This window comes from Eubalaena glacialis, chromosome 3 (genome assembly GCF_028564815.1).
Source record: "Eubalaena glacialis isolate mEubGla1 chromosome 3, mEubGla1.1.hap2.+ XY, whole genome shotgun sequence".
In the NCBI taxonomy this organism is placed as follows: Eukaryota; Metazoa; Chordata; class Mammalia; order Artiodactyla; family Balaenidae; genus Eubalaena; species Eubalaena glacialis.
This window is the reverse complement of record NC_083718.1, coordinates 176,503,242-176,526,288: the sequence shown is the minus strand read 5'-3', so window position 1 is coordinate 176,526,288 and position 23,047 is coordinate 176,503,242. Positions and strand designations below refer to the sequence as shown.

The window sequence follows — 23,047 nt, the reverse complement described above, 5'->3', positions numbered from 1 at the left end:
TTTTTGGATCCTAGACCAGTTTATTTCATTATCTAGCATTCAGAGATGCGCTCTACAACAAACGACACAAAAAGGCCTTTTACTTCTTTACAAACTACTCTGTCAATTATCAACAAAATGAATTTACATGCCTTGCTTTGTACTCCAAATAAAAAAGGAATCCCATCTTTAACATAAGGGTGAAACAACTGTTAGGAATACATAGAAACAACACAATGAACATAAGCGACACTGCTGGAGGAAGGGACAAAGGGAAGAAAACCCCAAAAAGATCCTTTTCCATAGCAGCTAGCTATGTCTTACAGATGTCAGTAGTTGAAGATGAATAGGTTGCTGACTTCTTTCATCAGTGAGGACAATTCACTCCTGGGACTCCTAAAAGCTTTGATAGACTGCCTAGTTGAACACTTACTTTATTCCTGAGCTGCCACTGTGCTGTTCAAGTCACAGCCTCCCCACTTCAAAATTATCTCAGGATTTTGTGAACAGGAATATGGTCAAAATGCAATACGAGATTGAAATTTGGAAAGCCAGGCTGGAAAGTGAGTCAACAGCTGTTGAGATCTTGGATTACATTTAACCCCTTTTCCATCCAAGAAAGTTACAAATACTTTTTGTAATTAAATTATTTTCATAAATCTATTAAATCTTCCCTCTAAGTGGACTCTAGATTCCATTATATTAATTGTATTGTTATAAAATTTCCCCGTTTGATAAAAAAAAAAATGAACCAAATGAAAAATCTTGGACACTTATCTAGTATCTGCCACTTACTGTGTGACCTCAGGCAAGTTTGAAAAATTAAAACGGGTAAAAATACCTCCATTTCATATCTCCCTTAGGTATATTCTGCTATATTTTCAAAATCTTTATAAATTAAAGGCTTAAACACTTCTGTATTTTTAGATGAGTAACTTTACACAAAAAGTTTTAACTGTGGCAGAAATAAAGACAAAAATCAAATATGCAAGTGATGAAATCAATGTATAGATAAACTTCATATCCTAATAAGGAACTAAGGAATCCAAAACATTTTGTGATACTATAAAAGTTATTTATTCACTATACACAGAACATGTCCCCTATAAAATGTACATGTAAATCACTAGAAAGTATATTTGGTGAACATTTTCTCAATTACAGAACATACTAAATCAGTTGGGAATAACAGCTGTCTGCCTCAAAATAATCTAATTATAGCACCCAGAGTGTCTCCTTTACATCTGATGCAAAGTTAAATACTTATTTTGGGGATTGTTTCCTAACGTGTTTGAGGAGGCAGAGTTAACAATTATATATAACTCTAGTATATTACAGTCACTGCACAGTAAATCAGTTTATTACAGATTAAAACATCATTTTTTCATTATTTGTATTAATGGGATGAAAACAAATACTGGATACTTTTAAATGGCAAATAACCACAAAATTACTTATCTTTGATAGTATATTGGGTTTTATAATTACATAGGATATAAATGGTGTAAAATAGTTATGAATAATACACCTCAAACAAAACAGTGAGGCCACACTGTAATGATTCACTAGATTGTGCTCAGTAGACATTTATTGAATAAGTGAATTTTATCTATTTTTCTCCCCAATTACCCAGTACAATTTTTGCCCACAGTAAGGGCTCAGTAAATGTTTGCTGAATATACTGACTAGGAAAGAGGTGAGAAGAGATGGACCCTCTTAGCTGGATGTCAAGTATAATTGGAATTTATGTGGGAGAGTGTTTAAGGAAGATGTAAACCGCATGTGGCATACAAGTAACGAAACTCAGATGCCAACAAAGCAAACCATTAAGCAGAAAACACTGGCACTGGAATAAACAAAGGCAAGATTTGCCAATAGCAAAAACAGAACTGACTTTAAGAGATAAGCAAGTTTATATTGGACCATACCTTTTCTCACCCAATTCAGTTTGAGACAGACCAATAGAGGCACTGTAAGAGACTATGGCTGTCTTCCTTGATATTCAAACATCCTAGTTTCCAATTTAACATGGACCTGTTACCCATGAATCAATATAAACCTATTCAGATTTAGGGATTAGTTTCCACAAGTACAAAGTTGAATTTCCTTTTATTTGTCCTAAAATGCTTACTTTCAAACTTGAAGGGACTTCAATTATTCCATGTAGTTTCGATAACATTCTTTTATCTTTTCAGACCAGAGTCAAAATATTCGTACAGTATTCATACTGCAGCACCTTCCACCCACCCTTTGGTCGCTTGAACTGCCCTTCTTTGGTTCTTTTTCCGCTTTCTCAGATCTTTCTTGAAGTGTAGTAAGCAGAACTGTACTGGGTATTCCAGCTGCAGTTTGGTCTTAAATAAAAGAAGGATGTTTGTCAGTTTGGTTTTCTTTATTCTTCTCTGTGGTATACAGGATTTTGTTAGTTGAACTGGATGTAGCAGCTTACAGGGCCAAATTTTCAAGAGAATAGTATAATAGTTCCCAGGTCTTTTCCCTGGGTTGTAACTTAACAGCTCATACTCTATGTAGCACCTTTCCTTTCTCACTGAAGCATTATCTGTCATTATTCTTCTTGCTTACTTGGCTTCAAAAAAAAAAAAAAAAATGCAGAGAGATCTTAAGCAAAAAGAGAGGCGAAGTGTCAGCTCTCACTTGAGTCTTGATATGTTCTACTCCAATACTGAGCCGTGCCAGACACACAGTAGATACTCAATAATTATGGAACTCAACTATGTAACCCAACATTAAAGCCCTGTATAAGGATCCTTAAGTATCAGTAGGATCCTATCATGGGTTCAAATATAAAATAGTCCCTTTGAAGCTATGTTATTTAGGTATGTCACTTTAGAAATAACATATAAGGTTCTCAAGAAAATAGCATGAGTCTAAAAATAAGTGACACAAGTAAAAAATAAAAACGAAACTATTACTTCTAATTCTATACAGACTAAGAAAAATTAAACGGGTTATTTCCCCAATCTACTCTAATTACAGTCCATTAAAAAAAAAAATCTAAGGATCCGGCTGAGCTCAAATCCTGGATCTGCCTTTTATTGCTTTTTCTTTGTGCCTCCATTTCCTTATCATCTGTTATACGAGAAAATAAAAGTATCTTTCTCATAGGGTTTCGTGATGAGTAAATGAGTTAACACATAAAGCTTTTAGAACAGTGTCTGGCACATCATAAATACTCAATAAATATCAGCTATACTTGTCATTATAAAGCAGCTTGAACTCAAACCACAAAACACCTAAACCAGTTCCCCACAGTGATTATCACTTAATATTAAGTGCTCACGAACATTCAATGCAAAAATATTTTAAATCACACCATAAACATAAGGCCCAATCCATCTTGTTTAGGATGGGGAAGAGCAGAATTATTGGTCCATCTAATAATGAAAATATAAACTTAAAATTAGCTGACTCAAATTTCATTTTAATGCGTATCTTAACACTACCAATAACCTCTAAGTTATTTAACCCAAGGGGTTTAATAAGCAATAATGAAACAACTCTGACATTACATAAGGAATTTTTAAGTACTACGTAAAAGATGTACCTTTCTGGCAGGTTCTATCATTTCCAAAGTAAAACCTGTGCCTAGTGCAACACTGATTTAAAATACTCCTAAATCCGCTGTTATTGTATAATCTCATTCAAAACTATAATAATTCCAGTTAATCATTATTTCCTTCATTTTGTTTTTATTATAGCATGTTTGCTTAATTTACAGCAAGCAGAAAATAAGCTGGGTCTTGTTTTGATCCAAACATTGATGTTTTAAAGGTTGTACACAATATTTGTTAAAAAGAACATATAAAAATACCTTTTTAGAAGCTTCTATAAGAAAGAAAATACAAAGTTTAACCCCACAACTTTCCTCTTTGCTAGAACTGCAAACTACTGCTACAGTTTTAAATACTTTTTGTTGTTTAAACTATACATCCAGGAAAATCTAAAAAAATTAAAGAAACGTGCATATAAATGATTGCATAGCAGAACATGAACATTAACTGCAAACAGTAAAGAAATGAAAGTTAGAAATACTATCAAATATACAAAGGTTCTAGAATCAATCCTTTAAACACATTCCACAAACAGTATTTAAAACCACCTTTTGTTCTTTACAGGCAAGGCCTAGATTACTAAAACCAAAATTGAAAAAAGTAATCCTCTAAAAGGAATGGTTTCCCCACAACATTTCTTACTTATATGCCTGTAAGCAAGCAATCTAAAAATTTTAAGGATGCCAGCTTTTATTCTGAAATGAGATTGGACACGTCAAGTCACTTTTTATTGCCCCCAAATGATCTCGCAGAGAGATGTTAAAAATTATAAAGAGTTAGGGTATTATTTTCATCAGGTACTACATGGATAATCAGTCAAAACCTCAAGAGATGTGATTTTCTTAGTTTTTTCCAGAATTATTTAAAATCTCATGGCACCACAGAATCACGTAGAATGGGAGTGTTGTCTTTTTACTTGCCTCACATTAAATAAACTGAGGCGTAAAGAACAAGCCTCCTTCATAAAGATATGGGCAAATTTTGATACAAATGCACACACCAAGTGCTTTAAGCATCAAAATTCAGTCCTTTTACACTATGCGCACACACAAACAAAACCTACTTTGAAAACACTTTACTTGCTTTTAACAGCAGTAAGAAAACTAAGCAATATTATGGTCAACAATGCTCCTTAAAGTTTAGAGTAACTGCATAAGAGCATTCTTTTCCCCTTAAAATTATTTCTGCCATCATCAACCTGCCCAAATTTTAAGGGGGGTTTTTCCGATGTTTGTATGGTTCCAAATCTTCACAGAAACCAGAAAAGTGAAGGCTCCGTGTTTCAATCAAAAACTCCATCTCCCTGAAAATGCTACTTAACCCAGTTGGCGTCATTTCCCGAGACAGTGGGGTTAACAAAAGAACTATTCCACACTGTGCCATAAATTATCATCGTGGGTCTCGACACCTTGACAAGACAAAAAGGTCCACCCTGAACCTAAATGTGTCTAGTCGGGTCAGTGTTGTACGGTGGCTACAACTTCACTTTTGTATCATTCTACCTTATTAGCAAGCTACATTTCTAGGTTAACAGTTCTACCAAATATGGATATGAAAGTTTATTTTTAATAAGACAATGTTGCAAATTATGGTCAACCAACATCTTTTCACCAATACCTCAAGCATTAAAAAATGAGAATCTTTACAAAAATATACAGAGACACCACAAATTGGTAGCTGCCCATAACATTAAACAAACTGGACTCTTAAGAGTGGCTTCTCAACAGCATTTCATTTTAATAATAACCATTGCCTGGTACAGGGAAAACTGACAAGTGTTTTTTTTAAGCATCATTGCAACATTGTATTCCTGATAATTTAAGTAAACCAAACTATGAGTAAATGAATGATACATGCCTAAAAATATCATGGTTTATACTATCAGTGGCCACTGGACTTAGGACTAGTCCAAGACCTTGATCTAGATTTTGACCTAGACCTAGACTGTGATCTTGACTGAGATTTGGATCTAGGTGGTTCTTTTTTCCTTGATTCCTTCTCATATCTTGAGCCAGACTTATAATGTGTTTTGGAATCTGTTTTAGAGGTGCCTCTAGTTTTGGTGTGAGATGCAGACCTAGAACGTGATTTAGCCTTCATTTCTTTCTTGGGCTGGGACTTGGACCGTGATCTTGAATTGGATTTAGATCTTGAAAAAGATCGATTTCGGTGTTTGAATCTTTCAAAACAGAGGAGAGATACAATTAGAGTAAAAATTAGATTCTATATTAATCAAATTTGTTATTTTTAGAGCAAAAGTTCACTCTGAAATTGAAAAATGTATAGTCTTTTTCAAAGCAAAGTTATTTACCTATCATTGTCGGAATGGCTTCTGCTACGCCGTGGTCTTCCAGTCGGTCTACTGCTAAAAAGTACATCAGAAAAAGCAAACAGTGACACATGTCTATTTACAAGTATCTAATTAAAAAAGTGAACCATAAAACTTTTAAAATAAAGCACTAAAAATATTTTTAGTCTCAATGAAGCATACAATGTACATAATTAAAAGTACACAAGAAGATTTTAAAAAATTAAAGGCCAACAAACTAAATCTTTTCTGTGGTACACATCACTTACTTTCTAGGACTATAAGATCTTCTATAGTTGTAATCAAAGGAACGACTTCTTGATCTCCTTCTTTCGTAACTTCGGCTTCTAGAACGTCTATATCTGTCATACTCATCATAGCGTGAAGAACTATACACATTCCTCCCTTCCTTGGCTTTCATCTGATTTGGAGCTATGAAATACACAGAACAGAAATATTTACAAACATTAAAAACGTAGTATTTAAGCCTCCAAATTATAGGAAAAATTCCTGCATCCCCTTCCTTTATGCCTCCAAATCTGTGGCTACTTGTGAATGTTAATCTTGGAAAAGGTATTTATTTTCAAGCAAGTCTATCAGAAGACTGTTTTATGTTAAAAATGATACCCTCAAATATCTCCCCAACTATTTTGTTTTTTCAAAGACCTCTCACATCTAGTTTGTTGTCCAAAAATATGCCAACTACTTCGACATTAGGAAAATATACCATGAAAGTATTTTTAAAATTCCGAATTAAAATACAAATGACTTTTGAACCATATGCTAATTTGGAATTATCCTACCATGGTTTCCATTCATTAGGAACAAAATTAACAATGACAAAATACTTAATGGTGGCCTACGAATGATATGTAGTGTCAAAATGCAATAATATATAGTTATACAGTTCAGAGAAACCATGACAAAGAAAAGCAGAAGAAAACTAACACTTGTCGAATGCCTTAGACATACCCACACCCCGGACAGTCCTCAATCCTTACGTTATCTCATTCGATCCTATGAAGCAGATACTTTATGCATGTGTGTATGAATGTATAAATAACACTGACTACCCCGGAACCTATCATTCAACCCAAGAACTAGAGAATCACCAATAGCTTGTGTCTACCTAAGTACTCCCCCTCTCTTTAGCAACTTTTTTTTTTCCAGCAGCTATTTTAATCTCTATCTTTTAATATCTTGCTTAAGGAAACATTAACAGTTGAGCCAGAATTCAAACCCAGGTGTATCTGACCCCAAAGCCTGTACTTATGCCTCATTAGCATGCAGCCAACACCTGGTGTATGCCTGCATATTAATAAAAACCAAGTACTAATATAAAATCTTTTCCAAATTTAATCTATATAGTCTTTCCCAGTCTATCTGTTCATTTCTAAAGCCAGGCACCTACATAATTACCCAATTACACCTTGATGATCTTTATGCAGAAGGGAAATGGCTCAAGAGAACCAAAACTTTCCAAAGTTTATTCTTTTCAATTCTACTCTTAGTCTATTAAACACGCCACAGCTGATAGTACTGATCTACCTTCTTAAAGAGTCCAAACATATTTCAGGCATTCTGATCACTGCATTCTAAATCCTTTTGTCTACCCTGAAATTCTGCAAAGTATTCAAAATACTCTATCTTCCCAAAAACTATCTTTCTGGGTTTTGAATAGATAGACATATTGCACAATACTTCCAAGAAGCACTCTCAGAACAATTTGTATAAATATGATGTATTTCCGCGTGCCACAACTACTGAAGCCCGTGTGCCTAGAGCCCATGCTCCGCAAGAGAGAAGCCACCGCAATGAGAAACCCACGCACTGCAACGAAGAGTAGCCCCCGCTCACTGCAACTAGAGAAAGCCCGCGCGCAGCAACGAAGACCCAAAGCAGCCAAAAGTAAAATAAATAAATTGGCTAAAAAAATAAAATTAAAAAACAAAATTTAAAAAATCTGTATTTATGTCAAACCTAACCTCCCAATTCATCCCACCCTCCCCCTTTCCCCTCTTGTGTCCACACGTCCATTCTCTATGTCTGCATCTCTATTCCTGCCCTGCAAACAGGTTCATCTGTACGCTTTTTCTAGGTTCCACATATATGCATTAATACATGTTTGTTTTTCTCTTTCTGACTTACTTCACTCTGTATGACAGACTCTAGGTCCATCCACATCTCTAGTGGGAACCTGTGGTATAGCACAGGTAGCTCAGCGCAATGCTCTGTGATGACCTAGATGGGTAGGATGGGGGTGGTGGTGGGAGGGAGGCCCAAGAGGGAGGGGATAGATGTATACACGTAGCTGATTCACTTTGTTATACAGCAGAAACCAACACACCTTTGTAAAGCAATTATACTCCAAGTAAAAAAAAATCTATATACAGAAAAAAAAAGAAATGATGCATTTTACATATAGGCATAAAGGTACTTACTCTTTCGATCCCCCTGTGCAAACTGTATTTCAATTTGGCGTCCACAAATCCATTTTCTGTCCAAATTATGTAAAGCATCTTCTGCATCACGAACATCCTCAAATGTGCTAAATGTTAAGGGGCTTGGGAAGTTTTGCAAACTTTGATAATGAATGAAAGTTCAGTTGGTAAGTCTGGAACAATTCACAATCTCTCGATATTATTCTAGAAAATCAACCAGACCCCACTAACTGGTTGGTTGATTCAGCTATAAACACTTTAGAGTATTAAAGCACTTGTGACTCCCTAAGGCATGAGTTTGAAAACACTTATGAATACATCTTATAAAGTTATCACTGAAATAAGGCCTGTTATAGCTGAACTACCAAGTAATCCCATCAGAAGATTTTTCTGAGTTTTAAGAATTTTACAAGACAAAAAAGAAAAACAAATGCCAATTTTATTTTGTATGCTAAAACAAAAATTTCTTAAAATAAAACCAAAACTGTTTTTCATATTTTTGTTTCAAATGAAAAAAAGAAAATGCCAATAGTTCTTGTGTAAGCAAGCGGAATATACCTTACAAGAAACTAAAGCATCAACCTCAAATTAATCTTGCTATTTTTCTCAGACATATCTAACATTATTATTTCACTCAGTTGTCTTCCTTATTACACCTACTGGGAAGACTGGTACACCAGCCACTTGTAGATATCAAGACAGTATCAAACAATACTTAAGATATCATATTATATCCATGCACAGACTATAAAAGCGTGCTGCCAAGAAATAACAGACCGTTTCTAAAGATTCCTGGACTGGAAAGCCCTAACCATGACACTAAACATAAAGCTTCCCGTAGAGAAGTGCGTTTGGGACTGGTTTTCAATTTGAGAAATTTCAAGATAATATTTATAAGCCTAAAGCAGGATCTGCTGGTACCCATTTTTGATCTGAGAGGCTGTTGCCTTGTTCTCCCCCAACAAAGCTATTCTGACCACATTTAGTTCCTTTCCTAAAACCACCATTCTAATAGAAGCCAAGCACATATTCAGAGCAGTGTTTGATATAAAAGCTTCTGAAGGGGAGCTAGGCTAGGTCTGGCTGTGGATTTTCATTCTGTACTAAAATTCACTATTCTAACTCATCCATTTCTATTTCTTAAATTTGAGAGAAGTGCAGATCTTGAGTGCTGATTAAAAAACATCCCTGAAGCGATATACTACTCCCTTCAAGACTGATATTAATATTCTTTTATTCCAGAGACTAAAAGGTCTGCCTCACTAGATTTCCTATTTTTTGTTCTGGAAGGACTTAAAGACCACAACAGGGTCCCAGTTCTCTCTCTCTGAGGCTATTATGTGTAGTGAACGAGAGGTTTTCTCAAGTCCTAAATCACGAGGTTTTCATCATGAAAAGACAAAGGTTGATGGGGAGTTTAGAACCTTGAACACTATAATCAAACACCCCTCCAGGTTAATGCAGTTGGGCTCTAAAATAATTAAAAAGAACAAGTTCATTTGAAGGGCATACTATTTTGCTACTTTGAGAGACAGAATAACTTCTTAAAAGATTTAAACCAAGAAGTATAAAAATTATTAATGAAAGCCAATCATCCTCTGGGGCTACCCTCAAAAACAGAATCCTGGGTTGGATGAACCATGGCAAGGTTCTACCTGACCTCTTAAGAGAAAGCTAGCTGGGAATGGGGTCAGATAGAAAAGAGGACCACAGCAGGGACAGTCAAATATCATTCTGATGCCAGTTACGGAGAAATTTGTACTCAGGGCCTTTGCAAAATCCTGATACCTATTTCTTTTTAACTATTTGAAGACCACAGACAGACTTTGTGTAAAAAAATAGATATAATTCACCTTGAGATTCCTTTGGTTAACTCTTTCCTGGCTCAAGTATCACATACTCTTGAGTCAAACTGCTGATCCTGGTTCCCAGGCCACCTCCAAACCAGGTAAAATCAGGCCAACATTGTAAGCCAGAATGTACCGTTACCTTTTTTTTTTTTTTTTTAACCAAGCCAGATATACCTCTTATCCTCTCTGTAACAGAGCTTTGCAACCAATTCCCACAACTGTCCTTGATCACTGGCCCTGCAGGAGTAGCAGCTTTTGGCATTTCGCCTAAGTCTCATTAGAACTCTGCTAAGTTTCAAGAGATCCACTGAATTTAAGCAATGAGAATTTTTCCTAGCCTGAAATCCACAGCCCAAACCTTTGTTGCCACAAGGAGGTCATCTCACTGAAGGAAGTAATGTCACCTGAAACTCTGGGCCAAGGAACAATTTCCCACAGATCCTGATTACGTACCCATACCAAAGATAAGGCCTTCTGCAACCCATTCTGGGCCAACTGATCACATGTGCTAAAGCAGTCAGGGCCAGCAGGTTTCACAGAGCTAAATTTCAGATGTTAGGAGTATGTGTGTGCCCCTAGCAGCCCCTTTAAAAAAATCTATAAACAGACAGCATCTCTAGTGGATCTGACCTTCTAAAACCACCAGAGCCGTTTCTAAGTAGTCCCCAGTGCATGCACCTGTCTGCCCTCTAAGAATGGCTCTATGGAGTCGGCTTGACTCCAGAACCTCATGCTACTCCAAAGAGCACTGCCTGCTACCCTATGGCACCTGACCACTTGGTCCAAAACAGAAATATGCTGAGTTTAAGCTTAACAACATTACATCCTGGTACACTTTAACTTCACAAGCTAAGAGAGAGTGCATTTATACAAGACCACATCACAACATCAAAGGCCCACGTAAATCAAGTTACAGGTTTTGTCACTAGACCAAACCAGAATAATTTTGAAAATTAACTGCTTACAAAACATGAGGAGGAAAAAAAAAAAAAAAAGGAAAATAGTTATTCTGTAGGATACATCAGGTATGACTCCTTTAATCTTGGCCATCATTCAACTTCATCTTGACCTTTAACTCTTTAAGTGCTTGTCAGAAGGACTTGTCATGAGATGCTTGGCCAAATATGACAGATGGCTTTATCTTTAACTTTGAAAAACAACCTTTTCCCCCTTTTGTAGATAAAGCGAGGCTTTGTCTCCCATTAGGCTTGTCCTTCTTCCAGCTTTTCTTTATATTTTCTTTTCCCAAACTCTCCCTTCTCTTCAAGCCTGATCCTTAAGGTCTTTGGCTTGTCTACTTGCCTTAAGTGTTGAACTCTACTCTAAAGGTTCTTTCATGCTTTCTCTTTGGGGTCGCCATAACTGTACAGCTTTACATTCTCTGAGGTAACAACAGAGGACAGCAAATTAGGGGACAATATTAAAGAAGTTTACCTCATTGTTATACAATTTGTTTTTGATCACGTGATTCAAGTTAACAAACAAGAATACCAAACTTTAATTGCTAAGCACAAGAACATATTAACTTTTGAGTTACATTAAAGGCGGTAGCAACCAGAGTGTATTCAGATTTAAATCACATATTATAATCATTGATTTGAGTTTCAGCAGCATGAATGGGAATTTAAATATGTTACTGTTTTTGGATCAACTTTAAGAAATAGTAAGAGCAATGTGTGAGTCAGAGTCAGAATTAACTTAGAAAAAATTGAAGACAAAACATTTATTAGAAGACAAAAAAAAAACAACTACTTTTTAGATGTTACCTCTTACAAAAACTTGAATTTCAAACTTCAACACCCCTCACTAATCAGCCATCTGAAGAAAGGATATTGAACATATGCAAATCCTCTTGGACGGCGAGTGTAGAAATCAAGTGGAACATACACATCAACTATAGGACCATAACGACCGAATTCGCGTCGTAAATCTTCAGACCTAAAACATCATAAAAAGATGCCAAGTTTTTAAGTCCACTCCTTTAAAAGTTTCTTTGTAAGAAATAGGTTTCTTTCTGTAATATCTCAATTAATGAAAGAGGCTGTGCTATGTTCCTGGGTGACCTAAAACAAACAAGCTTTCTAAATCTCAACATCAAGAGCCAATGGTAAGAATATCCAACAATATGTCTTTCTGAAAAAGAAAAGCCAGAATGCAAGATTCTGGAAGATAATAATGCAGTTTATAATAAAACCTATTACTATTTTACATTAACAACAGAAAAACAGACATTTAAGTAAATTTGATTACAACTTATCTCTATTGCTTTTATCCACAGCCTTCATTTTTCATAAATAGTATAGTAGCATTAAGTTGTACGTAACTATTGCTATGTTTTTTTTTTTAACAGTATCAAAGCACCTCTAGTATTCTGAAAAATACAAAGCACTTATTTTACCTCCAAATTTTAGCGACAGGGTTACACACTTAATAGCAGGTAGATACTGTTTGAAAAATAAAAGTCACAAATACATATAATTCCTCAATAAATGTCAATATGACATAAAGGGGAAAGTTTCCTAGATGCTAGAGTAATTACTATTGCTTACTTGCCCTACTTAAAGGTAAGACAGAAAAATATAAATCATACGAGGCTACCTAAATTTTTTTGATTTGTGTGTGTGTAGAGTGATTATTTGTTAAACAGTGAATCTCATCTTGTGATAAGATCTCTTCCAAAAAAGTCTGACGGCAACTCCAAGCAATTAAGGAAATTGGCGAGAACAAAGGGACGGTCCAGATTAATCCAATTTAGCTATCAACGTCCTAATGGTAGAGGCTTCCTAAACCTCCGTTTTCAAAGGGTGGCCAGTATTTCGCGGAAATAGGAAGAACTAGTTCGTACCGTTTAAGTGGAAGAATTTTATATCTCTAATCTCAACATTCCCTTTATCCAAACATCTACAACACCAAAAAAAAAAAAAAATCGCAAATAAAACACAACAACAACAAAAAGGGTAGCAAATGCTTCGCCACACTCCCCTCCCCCGATCCCGTTATTTCACTGCAGAGCAGTTTTTCTTTTTAACTAGGGAAAAAAAAAAAAAATTCTGGGCCAAGGGGGCGTGCACCCCAAAGAACGTGAACTTCAAATCAATGGGGGGAGCTGATGTTCGGTGGAGGCTGAGCCTGAACGCCCGGAGAGGAAGCGGTAAGGAAGGGGCCCCCATCTGCGGAGGGGGAGGGGACCGAAACGCCGCCACGCGGCCCGCTCTCCCGCGGCTGCCCGGGAAGACCAGCGGCGCCGCCCTCGCTCCCACGCGGCGGTTAGGCCGGCTGCGCGGCCTAGTTCGGGCCAGAAAGCCAGCGCGGGACCCGCCATCTTCAGCCCTTCCCCTCCCCCGGCGCAGGCCCAGCGCGCCGCCGCCGCCGCACCGGTCCTCTCCGAACGCCCGCGGCCTCCCCTCTTGGGCCCGGAGTGCCTCCCCTGTACATACCTGGTATCGTCCGCCACGTTCCTTACGAAGAGAGACGTGTTGGGGGGACGCAGGTACCGGGACATGACGGCGGCGTGGGTCTCAAACGGGACACTAACGGGCTCAGCAAACCGTCCGCAGCTCCGGCGCCGGAACCTCGAGACACACAGCCAGAGGACTCCGCTACGGCAACCGCCTCTTCTCGCGAGAGTTCACTCCCGCCTCCCCCCACCTCCTACCTGAGTGCTACGCCGGGACCTGCAACGGTTCTTTCCCGCGAGATCACGCGGCGTGCGCCTGCGCAGGCGGGCGGCGGGAGTACGTGCTGCAGCTTAGATCTCATTCATTGGCTTCTGGAGCTGCCTCCCCTTCTCCCGGTAGCCCGCTCTTTCTTTCTTAAGTGCTTTACTTTGCCGCCCTTTTCTCCCTTGCACCGCGTTCTCCCCTCCTAACCGCCCCCCCCAAGTCAGGAAGCAGATGTTTTAACCTGTACACCATACTGTACAGTTTTTACAAACTGGACGGAGTTTTAAATATTATAATTTGGAGGGACAGGCTTTCCCCTGTCTGGTCCATGTTATAACCTGGCTTTTATCAGATCTCTCAACGGCAAGAGAAGAATTTACGGCCTCTCGTGTTATTGTGCATGGGAAGGAGGTGTGTGTCCTTGCAGAGATAGGCCTGCCTCTCCAGTGCTTTCTGCACACGGTGGACTCACTCCCTGAGCGCCTTTGCCCAGGTCGCCCCTCGCATACACCCTTCTTGGTTGTTTCCTTCACCTCTCCACGGGGTTTTCTCCCCATTAAAGGCTGTTCCCTACCAAAATAGGACGCAAACCTCACATCTTAGTCCTCCATTGTCATCTACACTGTTACTAACGGCTTCCTGAGTGTGCATTGTTCATGTATTGCAGTGTTTCCCCATCTGTTAGAATGCTTCTGGCATGTAGCACATTGCCAAGCAGATAGCAGGGACTCAAGAACTGTTTAAATGAACTTTTATTTTACAAAACGACAAAAAAGCATTATTTATGCATCAATCTGCATCCATAGCAATTAAGTGATTTGATAATCTGTTGTGCTCTGTAGGAGAGACATTGTTTTTCTACGTTTATATTTTCCAAGACACTTTGGACACTTAGTTTATTAAAACATTTATTGATTACCTATTATGTGTCAGACATTATGTTAGATGCTGTAAATTCAGTGGTGAAAAACATGGAGCTTATGTTTCCGTAGGAAACAAGCTGGTCAACAAGTAATTGCAGATCCGTGATATGAAAGAGACAGTAATGTGACAGTTTAAAAAAAAAAAAACTTTTTTTTAAAAACAGAGTTGCTGAACAAGTGTTTCCTTACTCCCCCCTCCCAAATTAATTTAAGCACTTTTTAGTGGCTAGAAAACAGGCTCCTGTAAATTACCCTCAGTAATGAGGAAATTAATACAGTTTGGTGGTACTCCACCCAACTTTAATATGGATAAATGTTTAGAACAGAGTCTGATGCATAGTGAGTGCCCTATAAATGTTAATCGGACTGGCTACATAATTTGTGGGGCTCAGTGCAAAATGAAAAAGTTAAAAAATTAAGATGACAATAGCAGAGCACTAAGCCAAGTGCGGGATTGTTCCGAGAGTGGGGTCCCGTGCAACTACACAGGTGGCACGGCCATTGAAGCCTGCCCTGAATGTTAGCAATTATTATTATTACTCATAATGCCTTGAGAAATAATAAGAGCAAGTGAGGTACAAATATTTACTCACTGGAATCGCTTTCTGCCTCACATACCAAGTGCCCCTTTATCTTTTGTGCTTCAGTATCCCAGTCTTGAAAAAGATGATACTGGGAAAAGTAGAGAAAGTAAGCACCGCTCAGCTGGGGCTTGAGCTGGGCAGTTTACCAAACTCTAAATCTGCTGCAGGTGGTGGTGGGAGCACGTGAGGCAGGTGCGGAGGGAGATACACCAAGGAATTTTGGAAGTAAAACACTTCCTCACAAAAGTGCTGCCATGTGTGGTTAAGAGCACCGTATTTCATTCCGAGCACAATACCAGGGTTGGTAATTTTTTTGAAAGCCAAATGTTAATCTCTGAAAACGGTCTGTTGGCACTGTACCTCTTCTTGAAGAAATTATGTTTTATTGGGATTTATGTCAGAAAACCACTTTCCTTGCATACTGTTCTCAGAATTGCACAAGTAAGACCCAAGTGTAAAATATATACCTATGAATTTCCTTGATCCTAAAACAGCTCATTCCTGATTTGTGGATAATAGTACAAACATCACGCCTGAGAGGGCCGTGCTGCTAGCTAGAGGGAGACTCACAGGGACAAATTCTGTGTGTTAAAGCCATGGAAGTATGACCCTGTCTCCACAGACAAAACCAAAACCTTGAGTCCGTACATCAAGCTTAATTTTATTGCTACAACTGTTTGATTCAGACAATTGCCATGGATGGTGCTCGGCACTGCCTCTGTCTCCATGAACAATCAATTAGAAGCATGCTCTTTGAATGCGTTTAATAAGACATGCCTGGTGTTTCCTAGATGCCTTCTCACTCTAATGAGTAGGCAGCAAGCCAAGTTCACCAGACTGAGGAGGACTCAGTGTTGCCTTTTAGACATTCCTTACTTGTGGGTCAGAAACTTTGGGGCACATACATAAACACATTATCAATTTACCTATGAACAGACTCTTCTTTTAACCTCAGTCTCCCAATAGTTCTGCTCTGTGGGTGAATTCACCACTACTGCACATATTTGTTTATCTTACTCCTTAGATGATCTATTCTAGCACGTGGATTGCTACCTTGAATCTGCTTAAGGTAAAAATCACTTGTTATATCTTAGCCTCCTTTTTAATGTCTTAAAATAACATTTTTCCCAGTTATAAATGTCCTGTGTTTATAGTAAAATTTTGGAAATAAACTATAAAGACAACAAACATTACCTGTGATCATACCACTCAGAACTAATTCTAAGACTTTTCTGAATTTCTGAGCATTTCTATAATTGTTTAAATTGGGGTCATACTATATATACAGTTTTATAATGTGTTTTTTTCCTCACTAAACATTTTGTAAAGAATTATTTTCTGGGGCTTCCCTGGTGGCGCAGTGGTTAAGAATCTGCCTGCCAATGCAGGGGACACAGGTTCGAGCCCTGGTCTGGGAAGATCCCACATGCCGTGGAGCAACTAAGCCCGTGTGCCACAACTACTGAGCCTGCACTCTAGAGCCCACGTGCCACAACTACTGAGCTCGTGTGCCTAGAGCCCCTGCGTGGCAACGAGGGAAGCCACTGCAAGGGGAAGCCCACGCACTGCAAGGAAGAGTAGCCCCTGCTCACCACAGTTAAGAGAAAGCCCGCGTGCAGCAACGAAGACCCAACGCAGCCAAAAATAAATAAATAAAATAAATAATAAATTAAAAGAAAAAAAGAATTATCTTCCCTGGCCATTAGATAGTTTTAATAGGTATAGTTTTTAATCACTGCTGTATCAGTTATGAATTGGGTTCAATTGCCTATAACAAAAACTTGAAATAATAATAATGTTGATCATGTTAGCTTACACTTATTACTGAGCACTTAAATGCCAGGCATTTTTCTCACAAAAGAGCAAGGGAAATGGCTCAAGAAGTAGCAGAATGTTACAACTTTCAGAGGTCATTCTGCTCATAGTTTTCAGTTATTTTAAGTCACATATATTAACCCATTTAATCCTCACTCCAAACCTATGAGCTAGGTTACTGTTATTCTTTCCATTTTATAGATGAGGAAACAGGCATACAGAGTGGTCAAAACAAATTAAAGTTTCACTTATTTATTTATTTATTTATTTTTAAAAATTTTTATGAGGTCCAATTTATCAATTTTCCCTTTATTGCAACATATTTTTTGTTTTGTTTTGTTATTTTGTTTTTTGTTTTTTTTCTTCTGCTTATTTATTTATTTATTTATTTATTTATTTATTTTTGGCTGTGTTGGGTCTTCGTTTCTGTGCGAGGGCTCTCTCTAGTTGTGGCAAGCGGGGGCCACCCTTCATCGCGGTGCACGGGCCTCTCACTATCGTGGCCTCTCTTGTTGCGGAGCACAGGCTCCAGACGCGCAGGCTCAGAAGTTGTGGCTCACGGGCCTGGTTGCTCCGCGGCATGTGGGATCTTCCCAGACCAGGGTGCGAACCCGTGTCCCCTGCATTGGCAGGCAGACTCTCAACCACTGCACCACCAGGGAAGCCCTTATTTATTTTTTGTATAATGAGAAGTCAGGAATAGGGAGTCCAGGACTGGTATGGCAGCTTCAGGATATCCAGGCTCCTCCTTCATTCTTTCTTCTCTGTTATCCCTAGTTCTGGCTTCTATACTCAAATTGCCTCATGGTCACAAGATGGCTGCTGGAGCTGCAGGCATCATGTCTACATTCCAAGAAAAAAGAGTAGGACAAAGTTCAAAAGGCATATGCTACCTGAATCACCACCCACCCCCCACACTCAAGGAACTTATTAAGTCAGAGACAACAATACCCACTTATACTTAATTGGCCAGAACTGAGTCTTGTAGCCAACCCTATCATCAAGGGAGGCTAACCACTCTTATTCTCAACAAAATTAGAGTTCTGTTTGTAAGGAAGAAGAGGGAAAGGAAAGATGTTGTGGATACATTAAAAGGGTACATTTCATTGCATGGTTGTAGCATAATTGATTTATGTGGAAACGGTGATGATGATGATGATGATAATAAAAGCTAACACTGAACAAGAACTAACTACATGCCAGATACTGTGCTTATCATTTTATCTGCATTATCTCATTTAATGATTTAATCCTCATTCTACAGATGAAGAGACTGAATCTTTGAGACATTATAAGGCTTTCTGACTGTATATAAGGCTGAGGGAATAAAAGGTAATTTAAGACAGTTCCTGTGTTTTCAAGGAGTTCTTAAGCTAGTGAGGTACACAGTATTTGTAAAATTGAGTTTTAGGTTAGTTTTACATGGTTCATAATTGACTTATCTTAATTTTAATCAGATTAGTTTTATATCATCCAAGAGGCCCATCAATTACCATCCAGTCCCAGAGAGTAACAGTAGGCCGAGTAAAAAAGCTTGCTTACAGGTATCTATACCTTTTATGAGTGTCACTGAGCCTATAGTCAGAGACTTTGAAGCACAACGCACAAATAGACAAACATAGTTAACTTGACTAAGCTTTGGGGTGCCAGACATTTGGTCAAACATCATTCTGTGTGTGTCTGTGGAGATGTTTTGGGATGAGATTAACATTTGAACAGGTAGACTGAGTAAAGCAGGTTGTCCTCCCTAATGTGGGCAGCCTTCATCCAATCAATGCAAGACCTGAATAGAACGTCTGAAAGAGGCTGTGTAAGAGGGAACTTCACCTGCCTAACTGATTGAGCTGGGACGTTGGTCTTCTGCTCTCGGACTGGATCCTGAAGGCGCTGTGGCTGAGGCTATTAGCTAACAACACACGTGGTGGGGGAAGGTCACTCTTGAAAGGGAGACCTAAGCGGACACATTTCTGTTACTGAACTCACGTTCTGAGTTCATGTGCCTGACACACAGTGAGGCCAAACAAACCAAAACGTTGGACTTTGGAGCAGGGAAAGGTTTATTGCTGAGCCATGAAAGGAGAATGCGTGGCTTGTGCCCCCCAAAGCCTGAACTCCCCGAAGGGTTTCAGCAAATCATTTTTAAAGGCCAGGTGAGGGAGGGGGTGGTCACAGGGTGTGTCATCAGCTCATGCATGATTCTCTGATTGGTTGATGGTGATTGATCCTTAGATAGGCCTACATGCACATGATCATCAGGTAGTTAATTTCTTGCATTTGGTGGTGGTTTTTAGCATCTGAAAAACTCAGGAAATATGCATGAGATACTATTACCTGGGTACTTCAGAGAGGAGCTGCAGCAGAGGATATGGGGGAGGGGTCTGTCCCAGGAAGGCCCCATAGGGTCCTGCTCAGTTACACTTACATGATTGCTAAAGTCCATGCCTTGCTTTGTGCAGATCCCCTTATTCTGACATTATTGGGGAGCATCTCCTTCATGGGTCCCATGGGTCTTTCCTACTAAGGGAAAAAATTGGAAGAGGGAGGCTCTTGGGATGAACTACAGCTCCGTAGCTGCAGCTGGTCTTGGGCCACAGCTGACATCCATCTTGTCCCTCTTCCGCTATCCTCATGCTCATGTCACTTCTTCAGATCTTGATGGCTCACCCGTGGTGTGTCTGAGCCCCTCGTCACCATGTCCTTCTCAGGTCAGGGTTGCAGCACTTGTCCATTTACAGTACAATTGTCAAGTAAGTGATATCAAGAGAGACCTGACTAGATCACCTGGGTTCTTTTTTTTTTGGCTGTGCATGCGGCATACAGGATCTTAGTTGCCCAACCAGGGATTGAACCCATGCCCCCTGCATTGGGAGCTCGGAGTCTTAACCACTGGACTGCCCGGGAAGTCCCAGGATCACCTGGGTTCTACACACATTCCTCCCAACCCCCGTGGCATCACAGTAACCCTATCTCTTCCTGCTGAAGGGGTTGGTTGGCAGTCGTGAGGCATCGTATCCCGGGCTCAGCATTGATCTTTGTACTTGGCAGGTTGGCGGCAGGTTGGCAGCAGCTAGGTCAGTCTTGGTAAGTGGGGATGTATACCAGGCGTCCGAAAACTACAGCCCTCGGGCCAAGTCTGGCTTGCAGCTTGTTTTTGCGTGGCCCACGTACTAAGAATGGGTCTTAACGTTTTTAAATAGTTGAAAAAAAATCAAAAGAAGATTTATATTTATTTACTTGTTTATTACCTGACGCCCTCTGCTGAATGTGTTTCTTTTTATTTATATTTACTTATTTATTTTATTATTTATTTATTTTGGCTGTGCCGTGCCTTAGTTGCGGCATGCATGTGGGATCTAGTTCCCCCACCAGGGCTCGAACCCATGTCCCCTGCATTGGGAGCATGGAGTCTTAACCACTGGACCACCAGAGAAGTCCCTGAATGTCAGCTTCTTAAAAGCAGGGACTTGTCTGTTTTATTCATGCCAGAACAGTCTCACATCGCAAAAGCACGTAATAAAATGTGAATCTATGGAACCCTTGTGCATTGTTGGTGGGAATGTAAAATGGTGCAGCCTCTGTGGAAAACAGTTTGGCCCTTCCTCAATAAATTTAACATAAAATTACTGTAGAACATAAACATAGAAATACCCAGCAATTCCACCCCTGGTGTATATACTCCAAAGAACTGAAAATAGTGTCTGAACAAAAATTTGGACATGAATGTTTACAGCGGTACTATTCACAATAGCCAAAGGTGGAAACAACCCAAATGCTCATTAGCTGATTAATGGATAAATAAAATATGGTATATTCATACAATGGTATATTATTCAGCCATAAAAAGGAATGAATTACTACCACATGGTTGAATCTTGAAAACATTATGCTAAATGAAACAAGCCAGACACAAAAGACCACATACAGTATTGTATGATTCCATTTATAAGAGATATCCAGAATAGGTAAATCTATAAGACAGAAAGCAGACTGTGGTTCCCCCTTCTGGGGGAAGGGGGAATGGGGAGAGCCTGCTCAATGGGTATGAGGTTCCCTTTTGGGGTGAAGAAAATGTGCTGGAACAAGGTAGTAGTGATGGTTGCACAACATTGTGAATGTATTAAATGTCACTGAATTTCACATTTTAAAATGGTTAAAATGGTAAATAGTATGTTATGTGCATTTTACCACAATAAAAAAGGACATAAAAATTAAAAAAAATTTAATCTATTACTGAATGTTTGACATTTGCATTGTTTCCACATTTAAAACTAACCCTGAGATAAATATCTTTGTACATTTTGGTTAGGACAGACTTCTCAATTTTGAATTACTGAGTCAAAGAATATTAAAAAATTTAAGGACTTGATAGACATGATCAAAATGCCCTTTGGAAATCTGTACCAATTTCGCTCTTCTTATTCATTCAATAAACATAGAATAAACGTGTAGAGTTTATATTCTCTGCTAGAACTGGGAGTACACTGAAGAATAAGCCACAGTTCTCAGGGGGTTGAAATTTAACTGGGTGATACAGTCATGTAAGTAGCCAGTAACAATAAGGGATAAGAGATGGAAGTTTAAGGTGACACTGAAACAAAGAAGGAGGACTTAATTCCCTCTGGGTTAGGAAGGGAGATGATATCTAGGAGATCTAGGAGTTTTCCCAGCCTGGGTCAGCTACTCTCACCAATTCTGGACATCATATTAAAAAAGAAGTTGCAATTTTCTAGATTCTTATAGAGTAAAACCTTTACTTCTTAAAACGTTTATTTGATTGCTAGTGAAATGAAGATTTTTCTCATGTTTACTGACCATTTCTGTTTCTCCTTTAGCCCATTTTTCAATTCGGATGTAAACATTTTTCTCAGGATGTTGAAGAGTTCTTTATATAGTAAGGATACCTCTGTTACAGTTATTTTCATGGCAAATATATTCTGCTAGTTTGTAGTTTGTTTTCAAATCTTGTGTAGGGTGGTTTTTAAAGACAGCTTTACTGAGGTATAATTTACATACCATAAAATATGCCCACTGTAAGTGTACAATTCAATAATTTTTAGTAAAACTTTTAGTAAAATTTAAAGTGTACAATTCAGTGATTATATGTGTATACATATATAGACAAATTCTCTCTATATGTATGCACACACATATATATGGTGTATAAATATAGAGTAACTATGGAATTGTGCAGGGTGTTTTAAAAATATGTATATATCTTTCACTGTATATAGTCATAGTGTTTTTATTATTATTTTTGAGCTCAAACTACTGTAGAGATTAAAAACACCAGTAAACAAATCTTCAACATTCTTTTTGGAACCATATTTCATAATCAATTGTTATTTATTTTCCTGTCTGGAACATGAGCGGAGGCACACAGTTATGGGGGAAAAAAATCACATTCGATTTTTTCACATGGAGAGATCTTCAGCATGAAAAGCAAAGAGGCAGAGATTTAATTGTTTAGCCTAACTGCTGCTGTACTGGCAACTATGTGACTTGGTTAACAGGCAGCCCGCAGGCATGTGGGAAGATCAGAAGACTTGGAGCCCTCTGTGAGAAGTTGCCTGAGTTACCCAATCCTGATTTAGGGCAAGATGACCTCTGTTTTAGCACTGCCCTACGTTTTGACTTTCCTCCCTCTCCTGGCTCCATGTGCACACAGTGTCCCATTTTAAAGCACCTTTTTCTCTTTTTCCTTTCCTGAAGTCTGACTCCTTCTAGAATGCTCTTGGCTCAGTGTTAACTGTTGGAGAGGAATGACTTCTGGATGATTCCCACTTTTAGAGGGCATTTCAGCTCAGGTCCTTGCCTTGATGGTCAGAACATATCACCTCCAGGCATGCTCCCTACATCTTATCCCTCCCCTGGGATTTCGTCTCCCTTTGCCCCATCCTGCCACACCCTGGAGAC

The 23,047-nt window shown here is 38.7% G+C and overlaps 1 protein-coding gene across 10 annotated transcripts; it reads right to left on the bottom strand.

Annotated features, from left to right (window-relative positions):
- Window positions 1–2,071: 2,071 nt before the first annotated feature.
- SRSF10 (serine and arginine rich splicing factor 10) lies at window positions 2,072–13,841 on the bottom strand. Of its 10 annotated transcripts, XM_061184736.1 has the most exons (7): window positions 13,588–13,840; window positions 11,984–12,088; window positions 8,301–8,404; window positions 6,129–6,291; window positions 5,863–5,916; window positions 5,629–5,730; window positions 2,072–2,333 (listed from the first exon to the last, which is right to left on the bottom strand). In XM_061184736.1, exons 1-7 carry the CDS (start codon window positions 13,650–13,652, stop codon window positions 2,273–2,275), a joined length of 654 nt encoding a protein of 217 aa, XP_061040719.1. In that variant the 5' UTR covers window positions 13,653–13,840; the 3' UTR covers window positions 2,072–2,272. The 10 variants fall into 10 exon arrangements, with proteins under 10 accessions (XP_061040719.1, XP_061040721.1, XP_061040720.1 ...); XM_061184738.1 differs by lacking the exon at window positions 5,629–5,730 and having other exon boundaries at window positions 5,863–5,913; XM_061184737.1 differs by lacking the exon at window positions 5,629–5,730 and having other exon boundaries at window positions 13,588–13,838.
- Between the last annotated feature and the right edge of the window lie 9,206 nt (window positions 13,842–23,047).

What these genes read in the sequence shown, in the direction of transcription:
- SRSF10 (XM_061184734.1), bottom strand. Translation starts at nt 13,652, where the DNA reads ATGTCCCGGTACCTGCGTCCCCCCAACACGTCTCTCTTCGTAAGGAAC. An exon ending in AACGTGGCGGACGATACCAG is followed by an intron (nt 12,089 to 13,587) that starts GTATGTACAGGG and finishes ATGATGTTTTAG; the next exon opens with GTCTGAAGATTTACGACGCG. An exon ending in AGAGGATTTGCATATGTTCA is followed by an intron (nt 8,405 to 11,983) that starts ATATCCTTTCTT and finishes AACATTTAGCAC; the next exon opens with ATTTGAGGATGTTCGTGATG.